Source organism: Cervus elaphus, chromosome 13, assembly GCF_910594005.1.
Source record: "Cervus elaphus chromosome 13, mCerEla1.1, whole genome shotgun sequence".
In the NCBI taxonomy this organism is placed as follows: domain Eukaryota; kingdom Metazoa; phylum Chordata; class Mammalia; order Artiodactyla; family Cervidae; genus Cervus; species Cervus elaphus.
In genome coordinates, this window is record NC_057827.1 from 30836838 (window position 1) to 30858033 (window position 21196).

Consider the following 21196-nt stretch of genomic DNA (forward strand, 5'->3'; position numbering starts at 1 on the left):
GCCCAACAAGAGGAAATCTGCCTTTTCTAAATCCAGCTTGAATATCTGGAAGTTCTTCACATAATGCTAAGGCCTAGTTTGGAGGGTTTTGAGCATAACCTTACTAGCATGGGAGATGAGTACAACTGTCTGGTGGTTTTTGAACATTCTTTAGTACTGACCTTCTTGGGGACTGGGATGAGGATTGACCTTTTCCAGTCCTGTGGCCACTGCTGGGTTTTCCAAACTTGCTGACATTCTGAGTGCAGTACTTTAATAGCATCTTTTAGGATTTTAAATAACTCTGCTGGAATTTCATCCCCTCCACTAAGCTTTGTTGGCTAAAAATAAAGTGCTTCCTAAGGCCCACTCGACTTCACAATCCAGGATGACTGGCTCTGACTTCACACTCTAGGATGACTGGCTCCTAGGGTACATCCTAAGGATGTAGTGAGAGACTACATCATTGTGGTTATCAGGGGTCATTAAGATCTTTTTTGTACAGTTCTTCAGTATGTTCTTTCTATCTCTTCTTGATCTCTTCTGCTTCTATTAGGTCATTATCACTTCTGTCCTTTACTGTGCCCATCTTTGGATGAAATATTCCTTTGCTATTTCCAATTTTCTATGTCTACTGACTAAAAAAAATCACCTATCTATGTACCCACTAGATTAGGCACCAAGTTTGCCACAAAACTTCCTGTTTATAATCCAGCACTAGCCCCCAAAATAAAGAGCTTGTGAGGATGCACTGCTACAGAAGAACAAAAATTCTGAGGTCAACACTTTTTATCCTTAAACAGTTTGCTCTAAAAACATTCTCTGTAACATCCTTAGGAAGCAGTTTGTCCCAAATACATGGCCATGTGGCTGTCAGGTGTCCTCTATGCCTCCATCCTGCCCCCCTTTCCACTCAACAGACTCACTGTACTCAACCCCATTTCAGAACAGGAATAATTTATTTCTATGAATATGACTTTAATAATATTCCATAAGTATTCAGTAGTCAAAGTTTTCTCCAAATCAAGAAAAAAGAATCCAACATAATCAGCAAAGATTTTGTGTGTGTATATATGTATATACACATATATAATTTAAAAAATCTCCGTAATTTAGTTCTGTGACAGAAGCAGTGAAGGACTCGATGTTGAAGCACCCTGTGATAAGGCTTTTTCAGGGTGATCAGTTTCTTGTGAATTATTCATCAGGCTTGCTCCAATTCCACAAGGACTCCACCACAGTCACTAGGATGGAGAAAGATCACTGGTTTTCCATGTGCTCCTATTTTGGCCTCTTCACTTAAAATACGAATCTTTTTTTCTTTCAAATCCATCACAGCCACATTTATATTATCCACCTTGAGAAAAGGAAATAAACAAGAACACATTTGAGATCATAAAAATACCAAACTACAGTATCATAAGACGTAGAAGAAACTTTGCAAACATGTGTCTAACTCCTCTGCCTTTGGGCAGAACCGTTCTTTAACCATCACAAAAATAAGAGTTTGCTAAATTTTCCTAGGTGAGCAACCACAGTGCTTAAGCATTTTCTCTATTAGTAAACATTTCTCCTTAGGACCTAAATGATGTCTGCTTTACTTCATAGCATGTTCTTGTTGCAGCACTATTGATGATTCTTCACAAGTTATTTTTCCTAAGAGTCTTGGCTTCTTCATTTACAAGAGAGAGATGAGGCCCACCATACATATAGCTAAGAGTTCAAAATGAGGTAACAGATGAGAAGCTTCGAGCACAGTTTATAGAAGGTACTCAACAGATATGAGTGCCTCCCTGATCTCCAAACCTCCCATCTGCCAAACTGTCTGATTATTACTTTTATTTTGGCCATGCAGTATGACATGTGGGATCTTACTCCCATGACCAGGGATCAAACTTGCGCCCCTTGCACTGAAAGTGTGCATTCTTAACCATTGGACTACCAAGGAAATCACTGGTTATTACTTTTGAGATCAGAACTTCATATACATGAAAATCACTATTAAACTGTCACCAGAATATCTTTCACCATTCTTGAAAAATCCAGACATGTATAATTTTGCAACTCTCTTCTAAGCCATTTCTATTTTCTTCATATTTATTGGTAGTCTAGAAAGGAGCAAATGTGTTTCTAAATACTTGATGGAAGAGTGATTTTTCTCATTTCTGAGGGCTTCTCAGATGGTGTTAGTATAAAGAACCCACCTGCCAATGCAGGAGACATAAGAGACACAATTTGATCCTTGCATCAGGAAGATCCCCTGGAGGAGGACATGGCAACCTACTCCAGCATTCTTGCCTGGAGAATGTCATGGAAAGAGGAACCTGGCGGGCTACAGTCCATAGGGTCACAAAGAGTCAGACACAATTGAGTGACTTAACACGTACCTGTCTTAGAAAGTCATCCTCCTAGACTGGGAACCCAGTAAGTAGATAGAAAGGGATAGTAAGAACCCCTGCATTCTGAGGCAGTCCTACATCACCCTGGAGTTTAATGATCTAATAGCTTGACAAACAATTTAAAAAAAATTACAAAACCCCAGAGAGAACAACATCCATGTATCCAAATATAGACTTAACAAATGTTCACATTTATACAACCTTATTTTCAAAGAGCCAAGGATTACATACTGCCTTTTAAAACTGGTTGAACAACGGATGAGGATGCCAAATGTTACTAAAAATAAACTATAATCTCTTCAAACAGAGTACATTCTTTCTGAACACAAGTGCTCGGTGGAGGATACGCAGTAGGTTCTCTAATACGTTTGCAATGTGAACTGAATAAATACTTGTGTTCATGCTGGAATCCAACCTCCCTCTTTCCTGGACTGAAAATGAAGCCTAACTATTAATTATGTCATTTTTTAAATCAAGAGACCTATCCTACCAAAATAATGTAAATTGAAGCATAATTAATACTGCTGATATTCCAAAAGCAGTTTTCAGAACATGAACATTTATGGATAAAGCCTCTCTAAAGAGACTGTTCTTGCCTAACATTTTTTTCCCCAGAAACTGTTAGCAGATGCAACTGAGAAGATGTGAGAAATCAGTCGGTAACTAAAAATGTATTGCCTTTGTAATAAGGGTCAAGTTATTAAAATTTTAAAGATAGAAAATAATTATAATACTTAGCATGTATATGGAAATTCTTACTTTATAAAGTCTTGTCACTTGCTTCTTCTAATTGCTTTGTGACAAGGAAAACAGTGTATTCCTACTGCACAGAAGGTGCACATGATCAGTAAATACCACAGCAAAAATGCAAATCTGTTTTGGCCAACTTCAGTGGATAGTGACAGTTAAATCCAAACTTCAGTGAGACATATTTTCATTATGATTTGCAGTTTTCTAGAGGGAAAGAGACTATATCTATAGATCCATCTTTGAAGAGGACCAATATTACTATGATTTTTCTGGTAGTCATGTACAGATATGAGAGTTGGACCATAAAGAAGGCTGAGTGCTGAAGAACTGATGCTTTCGAACTTGGATGCTAGAAAAGACTCTTGAGAGTCCCATGGACTGCAAGGAGATCAAACCAAATCAAAAGGAGAAATTTAAAAAACATAAAAGACATTTTAAAAGAGAAATTTACAACACCAAGGATTAAAGTAACTAAATACCTCAATGCAGACATGGTGCATCCCTCCAGCCTTGTTTTTCTTTAGGAATCCTGCAATTGGACTGTCACTTCCCAGTGGGTGCAGCAGCTCCATCTTGGTGTTTCCCAGGTTGACAAAAACGACGGACACTCCATGCTCTGGAAGAGGGACCGGCTCACCCACCTCGGCCCCCAGAACATTTTTATAAAATGCTCTGGCCTTTTCCAAGTCTGGCACTGCGATTGCAACATGGTTGAGTCGACCCAGGTTCCATACAGGGCCAGCCCCTGGATGTGAGGACAGCGACGCGGAAGTTCTCACTGTTGACACTGGAGTCCAAAGTCTGGGTAAAAGCCCTGAAAAATTGAACTGCCATTAACATCCCTCTTTTGAAAATTGATATCTAAAATTAATTTTTAAAAATACATGTAAAAATTATTTACTCATTCTTTTTAATTAGGGAAATTAAATCAGAGGAGATAAATGAAAAACGTACATCAGAATTATTCATCCTGCTCTGAAATAACTGTCTGGAATTAAAAGACTAATTCTAAACTTTTTATTCGCTGTTGCTTTGTTTTTGGCTGTACCATGCAGCTTTTGGGATCTTAGTTCCCTAACCGGGGGCTGAACCCACACTCTTGGCAGTGAAAGCACAGAGTCCTAACCACTGGACCACCAGGGAATTCCCTTCTGTGCTTTTTAGATTCAGGACAAAGGGTGACATTTTTCATAAGAATTTATATTTACCATTAACACTTAAACGAAAGCTGCATATCACAAAGAATCATTTGTTACTCTCTGTATTTCATAAAGGATAAGTTTGAATGTGACAGTGAAATGACATGCATTTAATGATGACAGCAAGGAATTTTCTTCTCTACCTACAACCAATTTTTTTGTCTTACATTCTGTAGTAAGTTAGTAAAAGTCATAACTTTACGCACCTTTTAATGTGTACTTTATGTGGATGATTATCAACTAAAGAAAATATCTCATTAGGGGAAAAAACAGGCCAAGATCAAGAGGGTACTTAAATCTATGAGAACTTTCTCTGAGTGAGTTTAATTGTTCTTTTAATAATTTTGAAAGACTAGAAGCAGAAATGCCTCTAAATGTGAAGAAACTTTGCATCTGGAAACAGAAGCAGCCTGCAATGTGTTCTCTCCAAAACACTGGACTTTAAGAGCTGGACTCCCCCCCAGAATGAAAATCACAAATAAGTATGAGGTCTAAATATAACCTTGCAAAACTACATCACTTAATAAACAAGTATGAAATAGCAAGTTGAAGAACATGTGTTTTATTTTTATTTATTAGGCTGTGCCAGGTGTTAGTTGTGGCATGTGGGACATTTCGTAATTGCAGTATGTGGGATCTAGTTCCCAGACCAGGGTTCAAACCTGGGCCCTTTGCATTGGGAGCTTGGAGTCTTAGCCACTGGACCACCAGGGAAATCCCAAGAACACATATTTTACACAAAGCGTTGTTAGTTTTTAATGAAAAACACTTTAAATAGTACCTAGTATCACAGAGCTTCAGCTAAGCTAAAATTATTATTAATTTCCCTTTACTAAAGTTTTTTGATTAACAGGAAAATTAAAGCAGCACCATTTGATTTGCTTGAGGACTGTAGGGTCTTCCTTGTTGGGAAGGCAGTCTCCTCAGCCGCAGCGGGCGGGGCCTGGAATGCTTCACCGGGTGACACAGAGCTCACAGCCTGAGTCACTCTTAGCACCGTGTGGGGCCTCTCCCTCACCCAGGATCAGTGACTGCTCCTTTGTCTCTGCTTAAAGCCTGACTGTCACACCTGTCCTCCGCAGGGGTGGGACAAGGCTCCTTGTACTGCGGCACTGTGGCAAAGGGGAGCGTGTACAGGCAACGTGTCCTGCCCTAGCTACAGGGAGACAGACCTGCTGGCCGTGGGGGACAGACACCCACTACCGACGTCATCTTGCTCTGTGTCTTCTCCATGCACTGTCCCAACTGGTGCTCGTGTTCTCCTTGGCGACCCCAGTTCTTTGGAGTATCTTTCAATGTATCACCATGAAATTCAATTGTGCTCCAAGCCAGTACACACATAAAGATACCATTTAAAGCAAATTTCATAAAAAGAATACCTAATCCTTACTAGATGGGATGTGTTCTAATCTTTTCTCTTCTATTTTATTTTAGTTAAAAAAAAAAATACTGGTCCTACCCACTAAATATCTACCTTGCTAGTTTCTTGTAAAAATTAGGTATTTGATGTCAAAAATATACTACTACAGTGCAAGACATATATAACTGGCAATCAATAAATTTGGCCATTCTTATTGTTAATGACACACAGTGACTGCTGGTTCAGTGGCAAGCAGGGTTCTGTGGAGACCAAGAAGCCATATGAAGGGCACAGTGAATTTTAAAAATGCTAACAACCAAGAAAATCATCAGTCAGACTGCAGAAACGGCCCAGTCTCGACGCCTTCTCCACACCGCTGGGATCTTTCACCTGTGGAGGACAGATCCCATGGTGTAACAACTCGTTGATTTGACCTTTCTCCCAATAAAGACCTACAGGTTATCTTAACATTAGAGTTACGCAACAATACTACCACACAATCTTGCCTAAGCAAACTGTGATCACCAATTCTGAAACAGGAGGGCACCGTGAGGTGGTCCAGCTCTGCCTATTAGTTTTGATGGCCATAAATTAAGAGAGAATAGTCATAGTTCAAGGGAGTACTTTAATAATCTTCCCACTTAGAGGGAAAAAAAAAACTGGTCTGATTTTCTTCCAGGTCACAATGAGTGGCAAAGCTGGGTCTCAAGTCCAGGTCTGTTTGACAACAAAGTTGATGTTGTTCAACCACGATGTTTAATTTTCCCATTCTACTAACATTATATACCATTTTTTTAGCTGAGCTGTGTGGCATGTGGGATGCTAGTTCCCCAACTAGGGATCAAAATCATGCCCCCTGCATTGGGAGCATGAAGATTTAACCACTGGACCACCAGGCAAGTCCTTCTTTACCATTCTTTGATTCTCAGTTTTTAATATCTTTAGGGTAAAGCCTATGAATAATATCTATTTTCTAAGAAATAGCTTTCTAAGAGATGAGATGACTGTTTTGTGAGTATTTTTTCATGTATATATCACCTCTTTAAACTGATCCAGGGCTGAGACAGTTACAACTATTACGGTGCACTTTGTATAGGGCTCATCACTTAGATTTGATGACTAGCAATGATAGATGTATAAGACATTTTGTGACTATAAGAAAGACTATATTGTTGTTGTTTAGACGCTAAGTAAGTCATGTCTGACTCTTTGCAACACCATAGACTGTAGCCCGCCAGGGTCCTCTGTCCATGGAATTCTCCAGGCAAGAATACTGGAGTGGGTTGCTCTTTCCTTCTCCAGGGGATCTTCCCAACCCAGGGATCGAACCTGTGTCTCCTGCTTGGCAGGCAGATTCTTCACCACTGAGCCACCTGGGAGCCAAAAACAGTGATCAATAAAGTACTTGTTCAGTTAGAGACAGGACTTTAAAGGACTTCAACTGTAAGTTTCAAGACAGCATTTTCTAGGAGAGAAACCTAACATTATTTAGGGTTCATGCCCTTGAACACTTTTTGAAGGTGCTCAGCTTAAGTACTTTTTGTCACGAATGTTCAGGAGTAACTCTTGAGATATCACCACTTGGCAACTCGTTCCTATCAGGGAATTTCAGATTAAGAGAAATGGTTACCCCCTGATGAAGAATGAAGAGGGAAAAAAAAAAAGAGGAGAAAGTAGATGAACTGGTATGTCAGAGAACTTGAGGGGTTTTGTTTCTTTTTTAATGGTGGTATAGAGGACTCAAGGAACCTTCCACATCCGTCTGCTGCTTTCTTCCCTGGCTTTATACAAGATCATGAATATCTTAGGACACGTGGGAAGAAGACACACACCTTCCATATTCTTTACACAACTGACCTTCCAGAGTGGGCCGGGAGTTCAGCCTGCGTTTTCAGCGCTTCTTCTGGTTCCTCCCCCGTCTCTCACTGTCCCTTTGCCATTCACTACATTTGCGTCTGGCTCGGCCTGGCTGCCCCTTAGCTGGACGACCCCGCCTCTGGGGCCACATAGAGAATTGCTGAACGTCAGACGCAAACACAGAAGGAAATCCGCAGGCTAACCCGAGGCGTCCCTGGGAACCTCTACAGGCGCTGACAGCAGCCAAGGAACGCGCCTCGGGGGCAGACCGCAGCAGACCCAGGTGTGCTGACCACACGCGGCCTCTTTGCGCCCCCGCCTCCCTTCCCTTGAGCCCCACCCCTCGGACAGCCCCGATCCCGGAGTATTCACCTACGGCGCTCGCGGCCGCCACCTTCAGCACTCGTGCCATCTTGGGAAGCATCTGCTAATTTCAGACTTGCAGTTCCGTGGGAGGGGCGACTGTGCGGCAGGGGGCGGGACAACCGTGTTAGGGGCGGTGCGAGAGGCCTAAAGGGCGGAGCAAACGAGGCTAGGGGCGGGGCAAGAGCCCGGAGGGGCGGGAGGCTCAGAGCCGAACAAAATCTCCGGGGTCTGACGAGTGTGCTGCGTTTTTGTGTGTGCGGGGGGGCGGGCCCTCTGTTTTACAGCACAACGTTGAAGTCACCGAGTGCATCTAAAGCAGAAACTTAAAAGGAGGACGCGACACCTCCTGTGGGCCCCTCAGGAATACAAAACAAAGTTTGGAGAAATTTCATCCAGCTGACCAAAGGCGACTTTCGGTTTCCAGGCCCGCGCCCCAGCCCTGCGCAAAACCGGTTAAAGTTCTCGGGCCGTCATTGGCTGAAGCTGGAGATGGGTCCGGAACCTGTGCGCCGCGGAACCTTAGTTTCCTGGCTTCAGTCGCGCGGGGGCGAATCTTTGCGGCGCGGTTTCCGGGCGGTGGCTCACTTCCTTTGCATGCGGCGCTGTGTCCGGAGTGGCAGTAAGCCATGGCCCCGCCAGCCTGGCGCCGGCGGACCCTGGAGCGGTGCCTGAGGGAGGTCGGTAAGGCCACCGACAGGCCAGAGTGCTTCCTCACGTAAGTGCCCAGATCCCGGGCTCTGGGGCGGCGTAGGACTCGCGTGGGCGCGGGCTGCGGGCTCCGGGCAGGTTCCAGATTAGGGGAAGGGGAGAGCTCTTTTCCTTACGCTTCAGGTAGTTTGCGCTCCCCTGGCCTGTCACACTTCTTTAGATAGTTAAGAGCTATGTTCTGTGGGTCTCTCAGTTCTGTGCTGCTGGACTCAAACTAACCTGGGTTTTTACAGTTTCGAGGTCTTCATGCCCTCATCCTTCACACAGACGCACCGGGTGGCGTGCTCTTGGTCTCATCTGTTCCCAGAGCACCCAGTGCTTACTTACTCATCATCAGGCTTTATTGAAAGTACTCATTGCTTATCTATCCACCCCACGACTGAACCTCTTGAAAATTAGGATTGTCTTTAATCTCCCTTCCCAGCACGAGCTCTTGGTGTTTTTGTTCGAAGACTATATAGAGATCTTGTATTTCAAGCCCGACCTTTCCCTTGAGCTCCAGGCTCACAGCCAACTACAGCCGTACACTCAGCATCTTAGATTCAGTCTGTCCAAAATGAACTGTTGCTCTGTTTGCTTCTCTGCCCTCCCTGAGATCCTTTCCCCATTCTCTCCACCTGCCTTCCCTATCACATTGTATCTTTACAGTTTTTCAGACGCAAACCAAGCCACTTCCTCAGTGTCTTCCCTTTTCTCCACTACATCCAGTTCATTAGCAAATCCTGTCAGTTACATCTCCAAACCATATTCCGAATTTGACTATTTCTCACCATTTCCGCAGCTCTGATCCCAGCACAGTTGTGCATCCTTTGCCTGCATCAGCCTCCTAATCACCTTCATTTCATTCCTTCTCCTTGGCAGGCCATCTCTCCAAGCATAAGTCAGGTCATTTTGCTTCTCTGCTTTAAAATCTTTAATTTTTTAAAAAAGATTTTAAAATATTTGTACTGTTTCATTTATTTACTTTCAATATTTCCTGATTTATTTGGCTGCACCGCGTCTTAGTTGCAGCACTAGGGATCTTTAGCTGCTACATGTGAATTCTTAGTTGCAGCAGGTCAGGGATCAGTTCCCTGACCAGGGATCAAACCCAGGCCCTGTACATTGGAAGTGTGGAGTCTTAGCTGGTGGACCACCAGGGAAGTACCCAAAACCTTCACTTATGAAAATAACAGCCTCTTATCTCTGAGGCCTGCATGATCTGGCTCCCACCCATCTCTCTAACCTTCCTTTCTGCCTCCTTCACCACACTCAAGCCAAGCTGGCCTTTCTGCTCCTCAGATTCACCAGCCTCATTTATGTCTTAGGAAATTTATTCTTGCTATTTCTTCTGCCTGAAATATGTGTCTCCAGATTTTTGTCAGACTGTCATCTTACAGATAGGTATCAGCTCAGATGTCACAGCTATTCTGTGACCACTCTTGCCACAGCAGGTGTTGACTGTGGACTGACTGAGTGGAGTGGCCTGTGATATAGCAGAGTTGAGAATTTAAGGCTAAGATACACTCCATGCATGCTCAGTCGTGTCTGACTCTTGTGACTCTATGGACTGTAACCCGCCAGGCTTCTCTGTCCATGGGACTCCAGGCAAGAATGCTGGAGTGGGTTGCCATTTCCTCATCCAGAAGATTCACTCTTTATCTCTAGGCAGAGAGGTCTGTAGTGGGTTGCCTGCCTGAAATCTAGCAGATTCAGAGATACTGGGTTGTCACCTTTTATATACTAATGCAATTCTTGGGCAAGACAGTACACTCTTGGGGGCCAGAATCTATTCTTAAAATGGAGATTTCATCCTGCCATGTGCCTTAGCCTGGAAGGACCTAGAGAATAGTATGCCTATTGCAGTCAGTCATAGAAAGACAAATGCTGTATGTTATCATTTACATGTGGAATTTTAAAAGAAATATAGATGAATGTATATAGCAAAACAGAAACAGACTCACAAATATACAGAACCAAAAAGTGGTTGCTGGGGGCTGGGGGGGAGTGGGACCTGTAGGATGAAATAGGAGTGTGGGATTAAGAGATACCAACTACCATGTGTAAACTAGATGAGCAACAAGGATATATTGTATGGCAATGGAATGATCTTGGCCATTCGCTTCTAATAACTTAATGGAGTATAATCAATAAGAATACTGAATCACTGAAACTAATATAATATTGTAAAGCAGTACTTCAACTTTTAAAAAAATTGATTTTGCACATGTGTTGGCCTTTTTTTTCCTTTCATTTCTGAGTGCTGTGAACTTGTTAACTCTAATTATAAATATCACTTAACTCCTTCTCCCTGCCTCTTAACAGCATTCAACATGAACTGGCATCAAAGTTTACTTCTTTAACAAAAGTACTTTATGACTTTAATAAAGTACTAGAGAATGACAGGAAACATGGGAGTCCTTTAGAAAAATTGATGATAAATAATTTCGATGATGAGCAGATTTGGCAACAATTGGAACTGCAAAATGAACCAATTTTACAGCACTTCCAGAGTGCAGTTAGTGAAACCATTGAAGATGAAGACATCAGTCTTCTCCCAGAGAGTGAAGAGCAGGAGTGTGAAGAGGATGTGATGGAGCTGGAGGCTGCTGGCCAGGAGGACCTGGAACAAGATTTAGAGGAGGAGGAGGTGGAGGAAGCAGAGGAGGAGGAAGTGTCAGACCTGAGTGCTGATGATCCTGATGCAGATCAGAGAGCCACAAACTCAAGCAAATTGCATCTGAGGGAAAGCCCAGATTTCAGTGATGAGAACTCTGATCTTGATTTTGATATCAGCAAACTGGAACGTCAGAGCAAGGTGCAAAGCAGAGTGCCTAAACCAAAGCAGAAACCAATAGAAAAGTCCATAGTAGATGATAAATTCTTCAAGCTCTCTGAGATGGAGACCTTTTTAGAAAACATGGAAAAGGAAGAGGAACACAGAGATGACCAAGAGGAAGATGATGTTGATTTTTTTGAAGATGTGGATTCCGATGAAGATGAAGGACTGTTTGGGGGCCAAGATCTTAAGGTAAAGTTTGGGGAGAGGACAGAGTGTTCTTTTTGCCTCATCACATGAGATGGGGTTCTATTTCTCCAGAAGAGGGTTAAAATACTTCAAAATTCACCAGGGTATCAGTGAAATATTTAGATCAGGTTAAAAAAAAGGGGGGGGGGACTGGAGAAATTAAAGCAAAGCCGTCATTTCCTTATCATGAAACACTCCTTTGTAGCTTCAGAACCATAGTCACACATGTTACGGAGATTCAGAATTTTCCCTCAAACATGGATTTTCACCAAGCACTAAGAATAAGAATGAAAGAAGATATTTGTTTACTTTATGTAGTCAGGGATGTTTTGGAAATACTTGTAGTTAGAAGATTTGGAGAGAAGAATGTGGTGCTCTGTCTTTCAGTTATAAATGAATGTGTGCTTCCGTTCAGTTTGCTGTGTTCTGATAGTTCTTAGGGTTTTGTAGTAGTGTTATTAGTTGCTGACTTCCCCTACACAGTATGCATACACATTTATGCGTGATTTAATGTATTTTTCTATCCTTGATTAAAGGTTTTAAAAGCATTTTTGTTTTAGTCAGGTAAAAGTTCCAGAAACCTGAAATACAAAGATTTCTTTGATCCAGTTGAAAGTGATGAAGACGTAGCAAGTGTCCACGATGATGGGAATGAACTGGCTTCAAATGGAGAGGAAGAGATTGCTGAAGGAGAAGAAAGCATTTCTGAGACGTGAGTATTTTGAGTCCTTTACACTGTAAGCTGGAACTGCCCAGTCATCTGTGTACTACTAGTCGTCAGATGTGATTGCCCTAAGAAGTGGGATTCTCTAAGGTCAGACAGTCTCAGAATAGCCAGAGGAAGTCACCAAATTTGAAGGGACGTCAGAGACGGCCTAGTGCAAATCAGCCTGACTGGCAGTAGCAGGCAGACCTTCCTTACCAGGAGCTCTGATTTGTTTTCTGTGCCAATAAAAATACCCTGTTGTTACTTAGGTGAGATAAGTCTGTATTATAGATTGATGAATAATTTGTTTTCTATATGTTGGACACTTTGTTCTATTTTACCTAAATACTGAAAGTTCTGAATATTTAATTGCATTGTCTACAAAAGAAATTTAACTGCTAAGTTTGTTTCTTTTTGATTTTCTAATGAAAACTGGTATGTTTCCTTTCATAAGTGTTTTGGTCTCATAGGGATGAAGATGATGACCTTGAAGAAAGTGGAGACAGTAAACAACATAAAGAAACCTCGAAAAGAGTGACCTTTGCTCTGCCCAATGATGAGGACACTGAAGATAAAAATGTCTTAAATGTACAGAAAGACTCTGATGAAGTCAAGTCCTCTTTTGAAAAAAGACAAGAAAAGGTAATAATTAGGAAATTTAAGGGATTTTTAAATTATGTTTAACAGTGATTGTCGAACTCAGACTACTAACTAATCTGCCCTGGTTTTGTGTGTGTGTGTATGGCAGGGGGCTTGTTTTTTTCGATGGTACACCTAATTATCCTTTAAAAAAAAAATCTTGTTGCTCTCTGTGGCAGTGCATAGAGATAACCATGTGGGAAGCAGCTAATTTACAAAATTCAGTGCTGCATTTCCGAACCTGTGGCTTTCAGTATGGAGCCCATGTATCAAACTTGTTTCTCTGTCCTTGCTGTCTTTATACCTGAGACAGGTTTTTTCGTAACTGGCTGTCCTATGAGCCTCTCCTGGTAACCGCTTCAATTGCTTGTATCTGTGAGGTGCCATGCAGCCAGAAATCTAATTAATACCATCTCAAACACATTTTCCAAAGTTGATAAAAAATTATTCCCTTATGACATGCTGTCAGACAAAATGTTGTTTGAAAATAATAGATATAGCCTGGTTCCAGACATTGGGCTTTATCATTTAACTGTCTTAAAATTATATCACACAACTTGAAATGAGAATAAGTAAATAACCAAAGATACCAAGGATATCAAGAGCATTATTTTAAAAAGAGAATCTGAGTTAAATCTATGATTATCAGATTGTTCCCTGAAGAGAAAGTCTTCAAGGAAAAAAAGTGAAAGAAAATGAGAAACTTGTCCTTGAGTTGGTGACCTTCCCTCCTTACACTGCCACCCAAAAAAAACAAAAAAAGTGGGTTTAGTTTACTGGGGAATTGTATCAGGCCTTCAAGAAGTGGATAATTTAGTACTGTTTGATCAGTTCCCGCATATGAAGAGTAAAGCTTCCAAATTGTCTTCTTATGAAGCTATGATTACACGAGTACCCAAACCTGACATGTAACATTGAAACACGCACAGTCTCACTTGTGAATAGTGATGTGGAAATGCAAAAAAAGTAACGCTACCATAGCTGTGTGGGCCTTGTCCTCTTGATTTGGGATTAGGAAATCTATTCATTTAAGTTAATACTTGTTATGGTAGGTTAAGGAGAAAAATCATATAGTCACCTCCATATGTGTCAAAAAATGACATTTAGTAAAATTCAATATTCATTCCTAAATTTTTTTTTTTACTTCTAGGGAACTATAAGTGTATCTAGCCCAAATCTGCCATCCTGCTTAATGGTGGAATTCTAGAAACATCCCTTTAAAATCAAGAATAAGACTTATTTCCATTACCACTGTTACTATTTCCACTGTTACTTAAGATTCTTAATAGAAGTGTTACTCATCCAGGGCAACTATGAAAGAAAACACTAGTAAGAGATGAGAAAACTGAAATGAAAGCTTTCATATTTGGAGAGAGAACTAGAAAAACCAAGCAGGTGAACTGGAAAGCTATTAGGAAAAATAATTTGGTAAGGTTGCTGAAAATGCTGTCATCTTATACACCATGAAGTCATTATAGATGCCACCTCTTTAGACATTAGAGATAACTTGGATTGTGGGTGTGGATCAAGGGGGTAGTATGTATGTGCTCAGTCGTGTGTGACTCTTCTGCCACGCCATGGACTGCAGCCCGCCAGGTTCCTCTGTTCATGGCATTTCCCAGGCAAGAATGCTGGAGTGGGTTACCATTTCCTCCTCCAGGGGATCTTCTCAACCCAGGGACTGACAGGTGGATTCTTTACCACTGAGCCACCTGGGAAGCCTGGAGTCAGAAGGGTCAGGCTCCATCAGATACTGATGCTCTAATAAAAAATTTACTTAGTCTTGGAATGCTCTAATAATTAAGTTGATAGTGGTTACTGAATAAATAAAATAGGTCAGTTTCACTAGAATAGAGCCCAGAAATACACCCAAATGCTTCTGGGAGAGGTGAGTAAATAGTAAACATAACATTTCAAACAAGTGCGGGAAAGAGGTCATTTATAGCTCCTTATCCTATCTCCAGATAGGAGTAGAAGTCACTACTGCCATCCTTAAAAAAATGCAAAGACAAAGCAGGATTTTATTCAGGAACAATGCATTTCTTGCTCTCCCACTAGTAAAAATATTAGTTGCTTTTACTCACCTGTATGTCTAATTCTGTTTCCAAATGTGTGGTAACTCTTTCTGTCTCTTTCTCAGATGAATGAAAAAATTGCATCTTTGGAAAAAGAGTTGTTGGAGAAGAAACCTTGGCAGCTTCAAGGAGAAGTGACAGCGCAGAAACGGCCCGAGAACAGCCTCCTGGAAGAGACCCTGCACTTCGACCACGCCGTGCGCATGGGTGCGTGTGCCCTCTGGGATTCCACAGGTGTTCACGTACCCTTTTTGGTGGTTTTCATAGATTTGGAGTAATATTTCTTTCCCCCAAACTTTTTATTTTAAAAACTTGCAAACATACAGAAAAGTTGCAGATGAGTGCAGTGGACAGATGTGTGCCGTTCTCCTGGGTTTGCCGATTGTTAACCTTTGGCCATGTTTGCTTTCTCCCCTTGTTTATGTGTGGCTGTGTGTGTGTGCTTTTTTTCCCCCGAGTCATTTGAAAGTAAGTACCCAGGATCATGACACTTTGGTCCCGAGAACTAGAACATTCTCCTGTACAGCCACAAGGCCACTAATCCATCCAAGAATTACTACTGTACTGTCATGCCTAATGTGCCACCCATAATTAGAGTCCTGCTGCTAATCTGTTTACAGTGCCTGCTGTTACTGTCCAGTGACTAAATTGTGACTTCAGCCAAAATCCCAGACCATCTCATTGAATTCTTTCTTGTACCCATTATGTCAGAATGAATTTTCATTGTATTTAGTGTATAAAGGAGTGCATCCCCAGGTGCACAGGTTAAAAGTGTTAGCATTTACCACTGTGTGTACTTTGTAGCTTTGTGGTTCTCAAATTGCAGGGAGCACCAAAAAGGTTAGCTAACACACACATTAGTGTCCCTTTTCCCCCATTTCTGATATGGGAGGTGTGGGGTGGCCCAAGAATTCACAAAATCACGGGTTCATTTCCATCTACCTAACAATACACGTTCTGTATCCTATAGCACCTGTGATCACAGAGGAGACCACTCTCCAACTAGAGGATATCATTAAGCAGAGGATAAGAGATCAGGTCAGTAAGAATGAAATTTAATTTAATTCAAAGTTCACTGACATATTTAGAAATAGAATATTTTGGGAGTAGGAATAGCACTCTCTTTTCCTAGAATATTTGTTCCTATCAAGTTTTTGTTTAAAAGCCCTAAGTCTACCCCAAAGTTATCCTTGACCTTTGTTGTGTGAGGTACTGTCCTTGCTAGCACCCCAGAAAGAAGGGTGTTCTTCCTGAGGAGAACAAAGTAGCCAGAGCCCCTGCCATCCCCCACAACCCCCAGCCTTGCTAACCTTTCATGTGGTGTGGGATGAAGCTCTGGAGGGCGACTAGGGTCTGGCTTGACATGCTCACACCCAGGACCCTTGGTCCAGGCACCGTGTCTAGTGTGACATATGAAGGGTCTAGTTTTCAAGTGTGTAAAACCTACCAAAGAGTTTTTGTTTAAAAACTGATCTTATTTTGTAAACTTAGAGTAAAACTTGGGTATGGGGCATGTATAGCAAGAGGTGACTTTGTAAGATGTGTATGCTTAAAATAGGAAGGATTTGAGGGATGGGTATGATACACAGAGGATCTTTTCATTTGAAATGAAGCAAACTCTTGTCTTGACTGTTGGACAAACCACCACGGGGAGCTGTGGAATTCAAATTGGTAACCAGCATTTAAAACAAAAAAGGACACTTAAGTGATGCCCTCTCTGCTTTGAGAAAATGCCTTCCTCTTGGCTGCAGTTTGCTTACTCTGTAATGATAATCGATATTCCAGAGGAAGAGGCCTAAGGGACCCTAGAAAGAAGTTATAGATTTTGTCTGTCAATTTATGTTCCATGTGCCTTTCCTGTTTCAGGCTTGGGATGATGTCGTACGCAAAGAAAAGCCTAAAGAGGATGCATTTGAGTATAAAAAGCGTTTAACACTGGACCACGAGAAGAGTAAATTGAGCCTTGCTGAAATTTACGAACAGGAGTACATCAAACTCAACCAGGTGAGGAGGCCACTATGGCAAAGCCATTGCCATTCAGGGAGGAGATGTAGAGAACGAGTTCTGTGGATTCTACCTACTGCTCAAGAGGTGTGAGAGACTGAAGTCCTGAGCTGGGGTCACATTGTGTAGTGTGAGGCAGCGTGGCTATAGGAGCAGAGGGGCTGTAGTGCTCCCAAGGAATATCACTGGCTAGGGGTAGTTTGCAGTCACTCTTGGTCCCCGGGTACTCTCACAGCTAATTATTAACTTTCCAGCAATTATTACAGCTGAATAATACTCTGTTATATGTGTGCCACAATTTACAGATCCAGTTTCAACAGTTGATGAGTATTTGGGCTGTTTCTGCCTTTTGTGAATAGTGTATCTGTGGACATACGTGTATAGGTACTTAAATAAGTGTATGAGTACCTGCTTTAATTCTCTCGGGCATATACGTAAAAGTGGAGCTGCCAGGTCCTATGGTGATGCTCTGTTTAACTTCTGGAGGCAGAGCCAGACGTGTTCCTACTGTGACTGCACCATTTTACATTCCCGTCAACAATGCCTAACTATTAAGGGCACTAAATTGTAAGTTCTAAATGTTAGCAGTTCAGTTGTGACAGTGACCTTACCTTGGGAAGTGTCTTTGGAGCTGAAGCCTGATGACGAGAAACTGGTGATGCTCTCATGGTCCTTGAGTGTTCTGTCCTGTGTCGCCACTTTAGTCTGATGATGTTGAACTGATTTCCTCAGCAAAAAACAGCAGAGGAAGAAAATCCAGAGCATGTAGAAATCCAGAAGATGATGGACTCCCTCTTCTTAAAGTTGGATGCGCTTTCAAACTTCCACTTCATCCCCAAGCCAGTAAGTGTGTGACATCTCGGGGAATAGATGACAGATGAGAGACTCGCTGTTTGGTTGGGTTCAGAATGCACACCTGCAGGGTTTCCCATGAACCACAGGTTGGGCCTCCCATGTGGAAGGCTCGTGTCTGGTCCCAGGATGGATCTGGGCCCCCTAGCTGGTCTAGCCTGACTTCCATCTCCTTGGCGGTCCCTGCCAGACCCTCAGCCCTAGCCACAGGCTCTCCTCCTTTCCCACCCTTTCTCCCTGTCTGGTCTCTGGGGTTGTGTTTTCACTGTGTGATGGACTTGGGGTGTGGGTGGTGTCTGTACCTGGCATTTATCAATGCCTGCTACCTTTTGGGTTAGATCCTTCATGTCCACTAGCTCAGCCAACAGACCTCACACCTCTCATCCTAAATAATCTCCATGAAGTATGTTATACTTCTTTAGGTTCAGTATTTAAGTGTTTTACATGAGGACCACTTCTGACTTCCTATCAAATGTGTTGTCTTTTTTCTAGCCTGTTCCAGAGATCAAAGTGGTATCAAATCTGCCCGCTGTCACCATGGAGGAGGTTGCCCCTGTGAGTGTCAGTGACGCAGCCCTCCTGGCCCCAGAGGAGGTCAAGGTGAGAAGCCAGTATAGAAGTGTCTGTTTATAAATTGGTAGTTTATAGTCAGATCTCCATTTAACATTGTTTTCTCTGAGCTTGTAGTGTTTATTCTAGCATATCTCAGCAGTTCCCACCTATAATCAAATTAGTAATATTATAGAATATTCAAATACAAGTTTTCTATAATCAGGTGTTATTATGAGATGTAGGTTTGAGAAATATTGTAAATGCTGATTACAAATATCTAGCATCAGTATCTTGTTACAATTCAGGTTGAATATTAGAAGTTTGAGGTTTTAGATGTTAGCTAAGATGTTAGACTTGAAACAAACTGCATGTATTTAGCCGTGCGTTGATATTAGCATTTCCCCCTTTTGCTGTATCCACGTGAGGCTTATCAGTCCTGGAATCATGGTCTAGAACAGAGTGTGGGGGTCTAGGAAGAGCTGGACATACCACACACAGGACACCCCTGCCTTGTGTACTTGGGAGCCCTCGCCTGGCACAGGGATGGTGGTTTCTGCCAGGAGGACTGATTTTTCCCAGGGCCTCATCCCCCTTGCAGCCTGGCAGCAGAGCCCTCCATTTTTGTGCTCACTTGCTTTGCTCCACCCACACCCACCCTTCAGAGCCTCTGCCTACTACCCTAGGCTGAGCTGGAGTGGAGGAGAAAAGGGAGGAAGTGGACCTTCACCAGCTAGATTTCCTGCCCTCAGTGGCTCAGAGCTGGGCAGCCTAGGCAGGTCCCTGGAGCCCAGATGGGGTCTGCCTGCTTCTCCAACAGGGGAAGCCTGACACCCATGCTTTCCAGGCCACCTTCGTAAAGGAGTATGCAGACCGAACTGTCACCGTCAGAGCACACGTCATGGGTCTTACAGTGCCTCCTGGGTCTTATAGCGCTTCTCAGGTCTTACATTGCTGAGTGGCCAGAGCCCCTCAGAGCCCGGGTGGGATCGGGCTGCTTCTCACACTTAGGCCACAGTCCATGCAGTTGCTTCTCTTACAGCTTCCGAAGTCATTAGGTTAGATTAATGAGTGTGTTGTTGGTGGTTTTTCAATAGGAAAAAAATAAAGCTGGAGATATAAAAACAGCTGCTGAGAAAACAGCTACAGATAAGAAACGAGAAAGGAGAAAAAAGAAATATCAAAAGCATTTGAAAATAAAGGAGAAAGAAAAGCGGAGAAGACTTCTTGAAAAGAGTAACCCAGACCAGGCAGGGAGATATACCAAAGCAGTAGCCTCTGAAAAGCTGAAACAGCTGACCAAGACGGGCAAAGCCTCTCTGCTAAAGGTGAGGATGGGGAGGAGAGCTGTCGGGGCGTGAATACAGGGCCGATGGCACACTTTAGGTGACCTGGGCGTCTAGTGACCAAGCCCACCCACAGAGGGAAAGGAAAGGGAGGGGAGGGGAAAGGCCGTGGGCACTGGCTGTGTTACAGCCTAAACCTTGGGTTTCAAGTGCAGGGGCTCATGGTCACCCGACGTTGTGAGACCACTGTAGTCGTTTAAAATGTGTATAATACTTCTGCTCTAATTGACATAGGCTGTCATAATTCTTCTGTCTAGTTCTTTTCCACATTTACACCGTGATGCCCTGTTGTAATCATTTGGTTTTGTTCATCTTTAAGCATAATACCTTACAGCATGACCTTGTGTTATTTCTAATTGCAGGATGAAGGTAAAGACAAAGCCTTAAAATCATCTCAGGCATTCTTTTCTAAATTACAAGATCAAGTGAAAATGCAAATCAGCAATGCAAAGAAAACCGAGAAGAAAAAGAAGAAAAACCAGGATATATCGGTTCATAAATTAAAGCTGTAATATATTTTGCATATAATGTAAATACTATTTACATGTGTAAGCTTATATTCTGTCATGGTTCCGTTTTGTAATAAAATTTTTGAGAACTTTTCTTCACACAGACTACAGATGTTTGAGAATAGCAAGCCTTCCTCTGGGTGTGTGTGGGGACCTCTCTTCCCAGTGCCCCCCCACAGTAGGCCTGGCCAGGGAAGGGGCCAGTCTGCAGGCTTGGACCCCACCCCCCTTCCCTGTCACAGCCAGCTGCCCACAGCAGAGGTCCTCACGTGTCTTCAGGAGGCCTTGGTTCTCTTCTCCCACTGCCCTGCCATCCTTCCACAGGACAGTGGGGTTTCCATCCATGTATCTTACATCCTTCTCCTTGGGAAGTGATCTTGTGTTGCATGAGCAGAGGCTTGTGAAGGCTGGGGAGCCCCATCCCCATTCAGGTGGGAGGAGGCAGGTGACATGGCTAGGAGAGAAGTGAGTGTGTTGGGAGGGCAGACCGGTGGCCCTTGGAACCTTCCATGACCACCATGGTGCTCCCTGTCTTGACCTCCCAGCCAAGGAAGACTGTCTTTCATCTATTAGGGCCTCACATTACCCTTTTGGGAGTAGAGGATGAGAACAAAGCTGACGCTGAAGCAGCAATGGCAGTGTGGGAGGGTTCCTTTTTCTCCATAGCCTTTGCAGCGTTTGTTTAGTAACAACACTCTTAACCCCACCTACCTGCTCAGTTTTGCCTCACCTCTCTGCTCTCCTTCACGACTAAACCTCTTGAAAGAGCCATCTAGATTTTTTGCTGTTGAGGAAACACTTTTCCTCTACCCTCTTAGGTTTAGTCCCTGAGAGCTGTGAATTAAACTGACAATAGAAGACAGATTAACAGGAGAAAGTATTCATGTATTG

At 42.7% G+C, this 21196-nt stretch overlaps 2 protein-coding genes across 3 annotated transcripts; one reads left to right on the top strand and one right to left on the bottom strand.

Annotated features, from left to right (window-relative positions):
• Window positions 1–919: 919 nt before the first annotated feature.
• On the bottom strand, window positions 920–8013 carry MCEE (methylmalonyl-CoA epimerase). Of its 2 annotated transcripts, XM_043922526.1 has the most exons (4): window positions 7917–8007; window positions 7520–7683; window positions 3608–3942; window positions 920–1336 (listed from the first exon to the last, which is right to left on the bottom strand). In XM_043922526.1, exons 2-4 carry the CDS (start codon window positions 7524–7526, stop codon window positions 1184–1186), a joined length of 495 nt encoding a protein of 164 aa, XP_043778461.1. In that variant the 5' UTR covers window positions 7527–7683; window positions 7917–8007; the 3' UTR covers window positions 920–1183. The 2 variants fall into 2 exon arrangements, with proteins under 2 accessions (XP_043778461.1, XP_043778460.1); XM_043922525.1 differs by lacking the exon at window positions 7520–7683 and having other exon boundaries at window positions 7917–8013.
• A 146-nt stretch (window positions 8014–8159) lies between these two features.
• MPHOSPH10 (M-phase phosphoprotein 10) lies at window positions 8160–20404 on the top strand. Its single transcript, XM_043922313.1, has 11 exons — window positions 8160–8625; window positions 10923–11628; window positions 12186–12337; window positions 12802–12973; window positions 15111–15252; window positions 16016–16083; window positions 16912–17049; window positions 17782–17892; window positions 18394–18501; window positions 19548–19778; window positions 20159–20404. The coding sequence occupies exons 1-11, from the start codon at window positions 8537–8539 to the stop codon at window positions 20306–20308; spliced, it is 2067 nt and encodes a 688-aa protein (XP_043778248.1). The 5' UTR covers window positions 8160–8536; the 3' UTR covers window positions 20309–20404.
• Window positions 20405–21196: the final 792 nt, after the last annotated feature.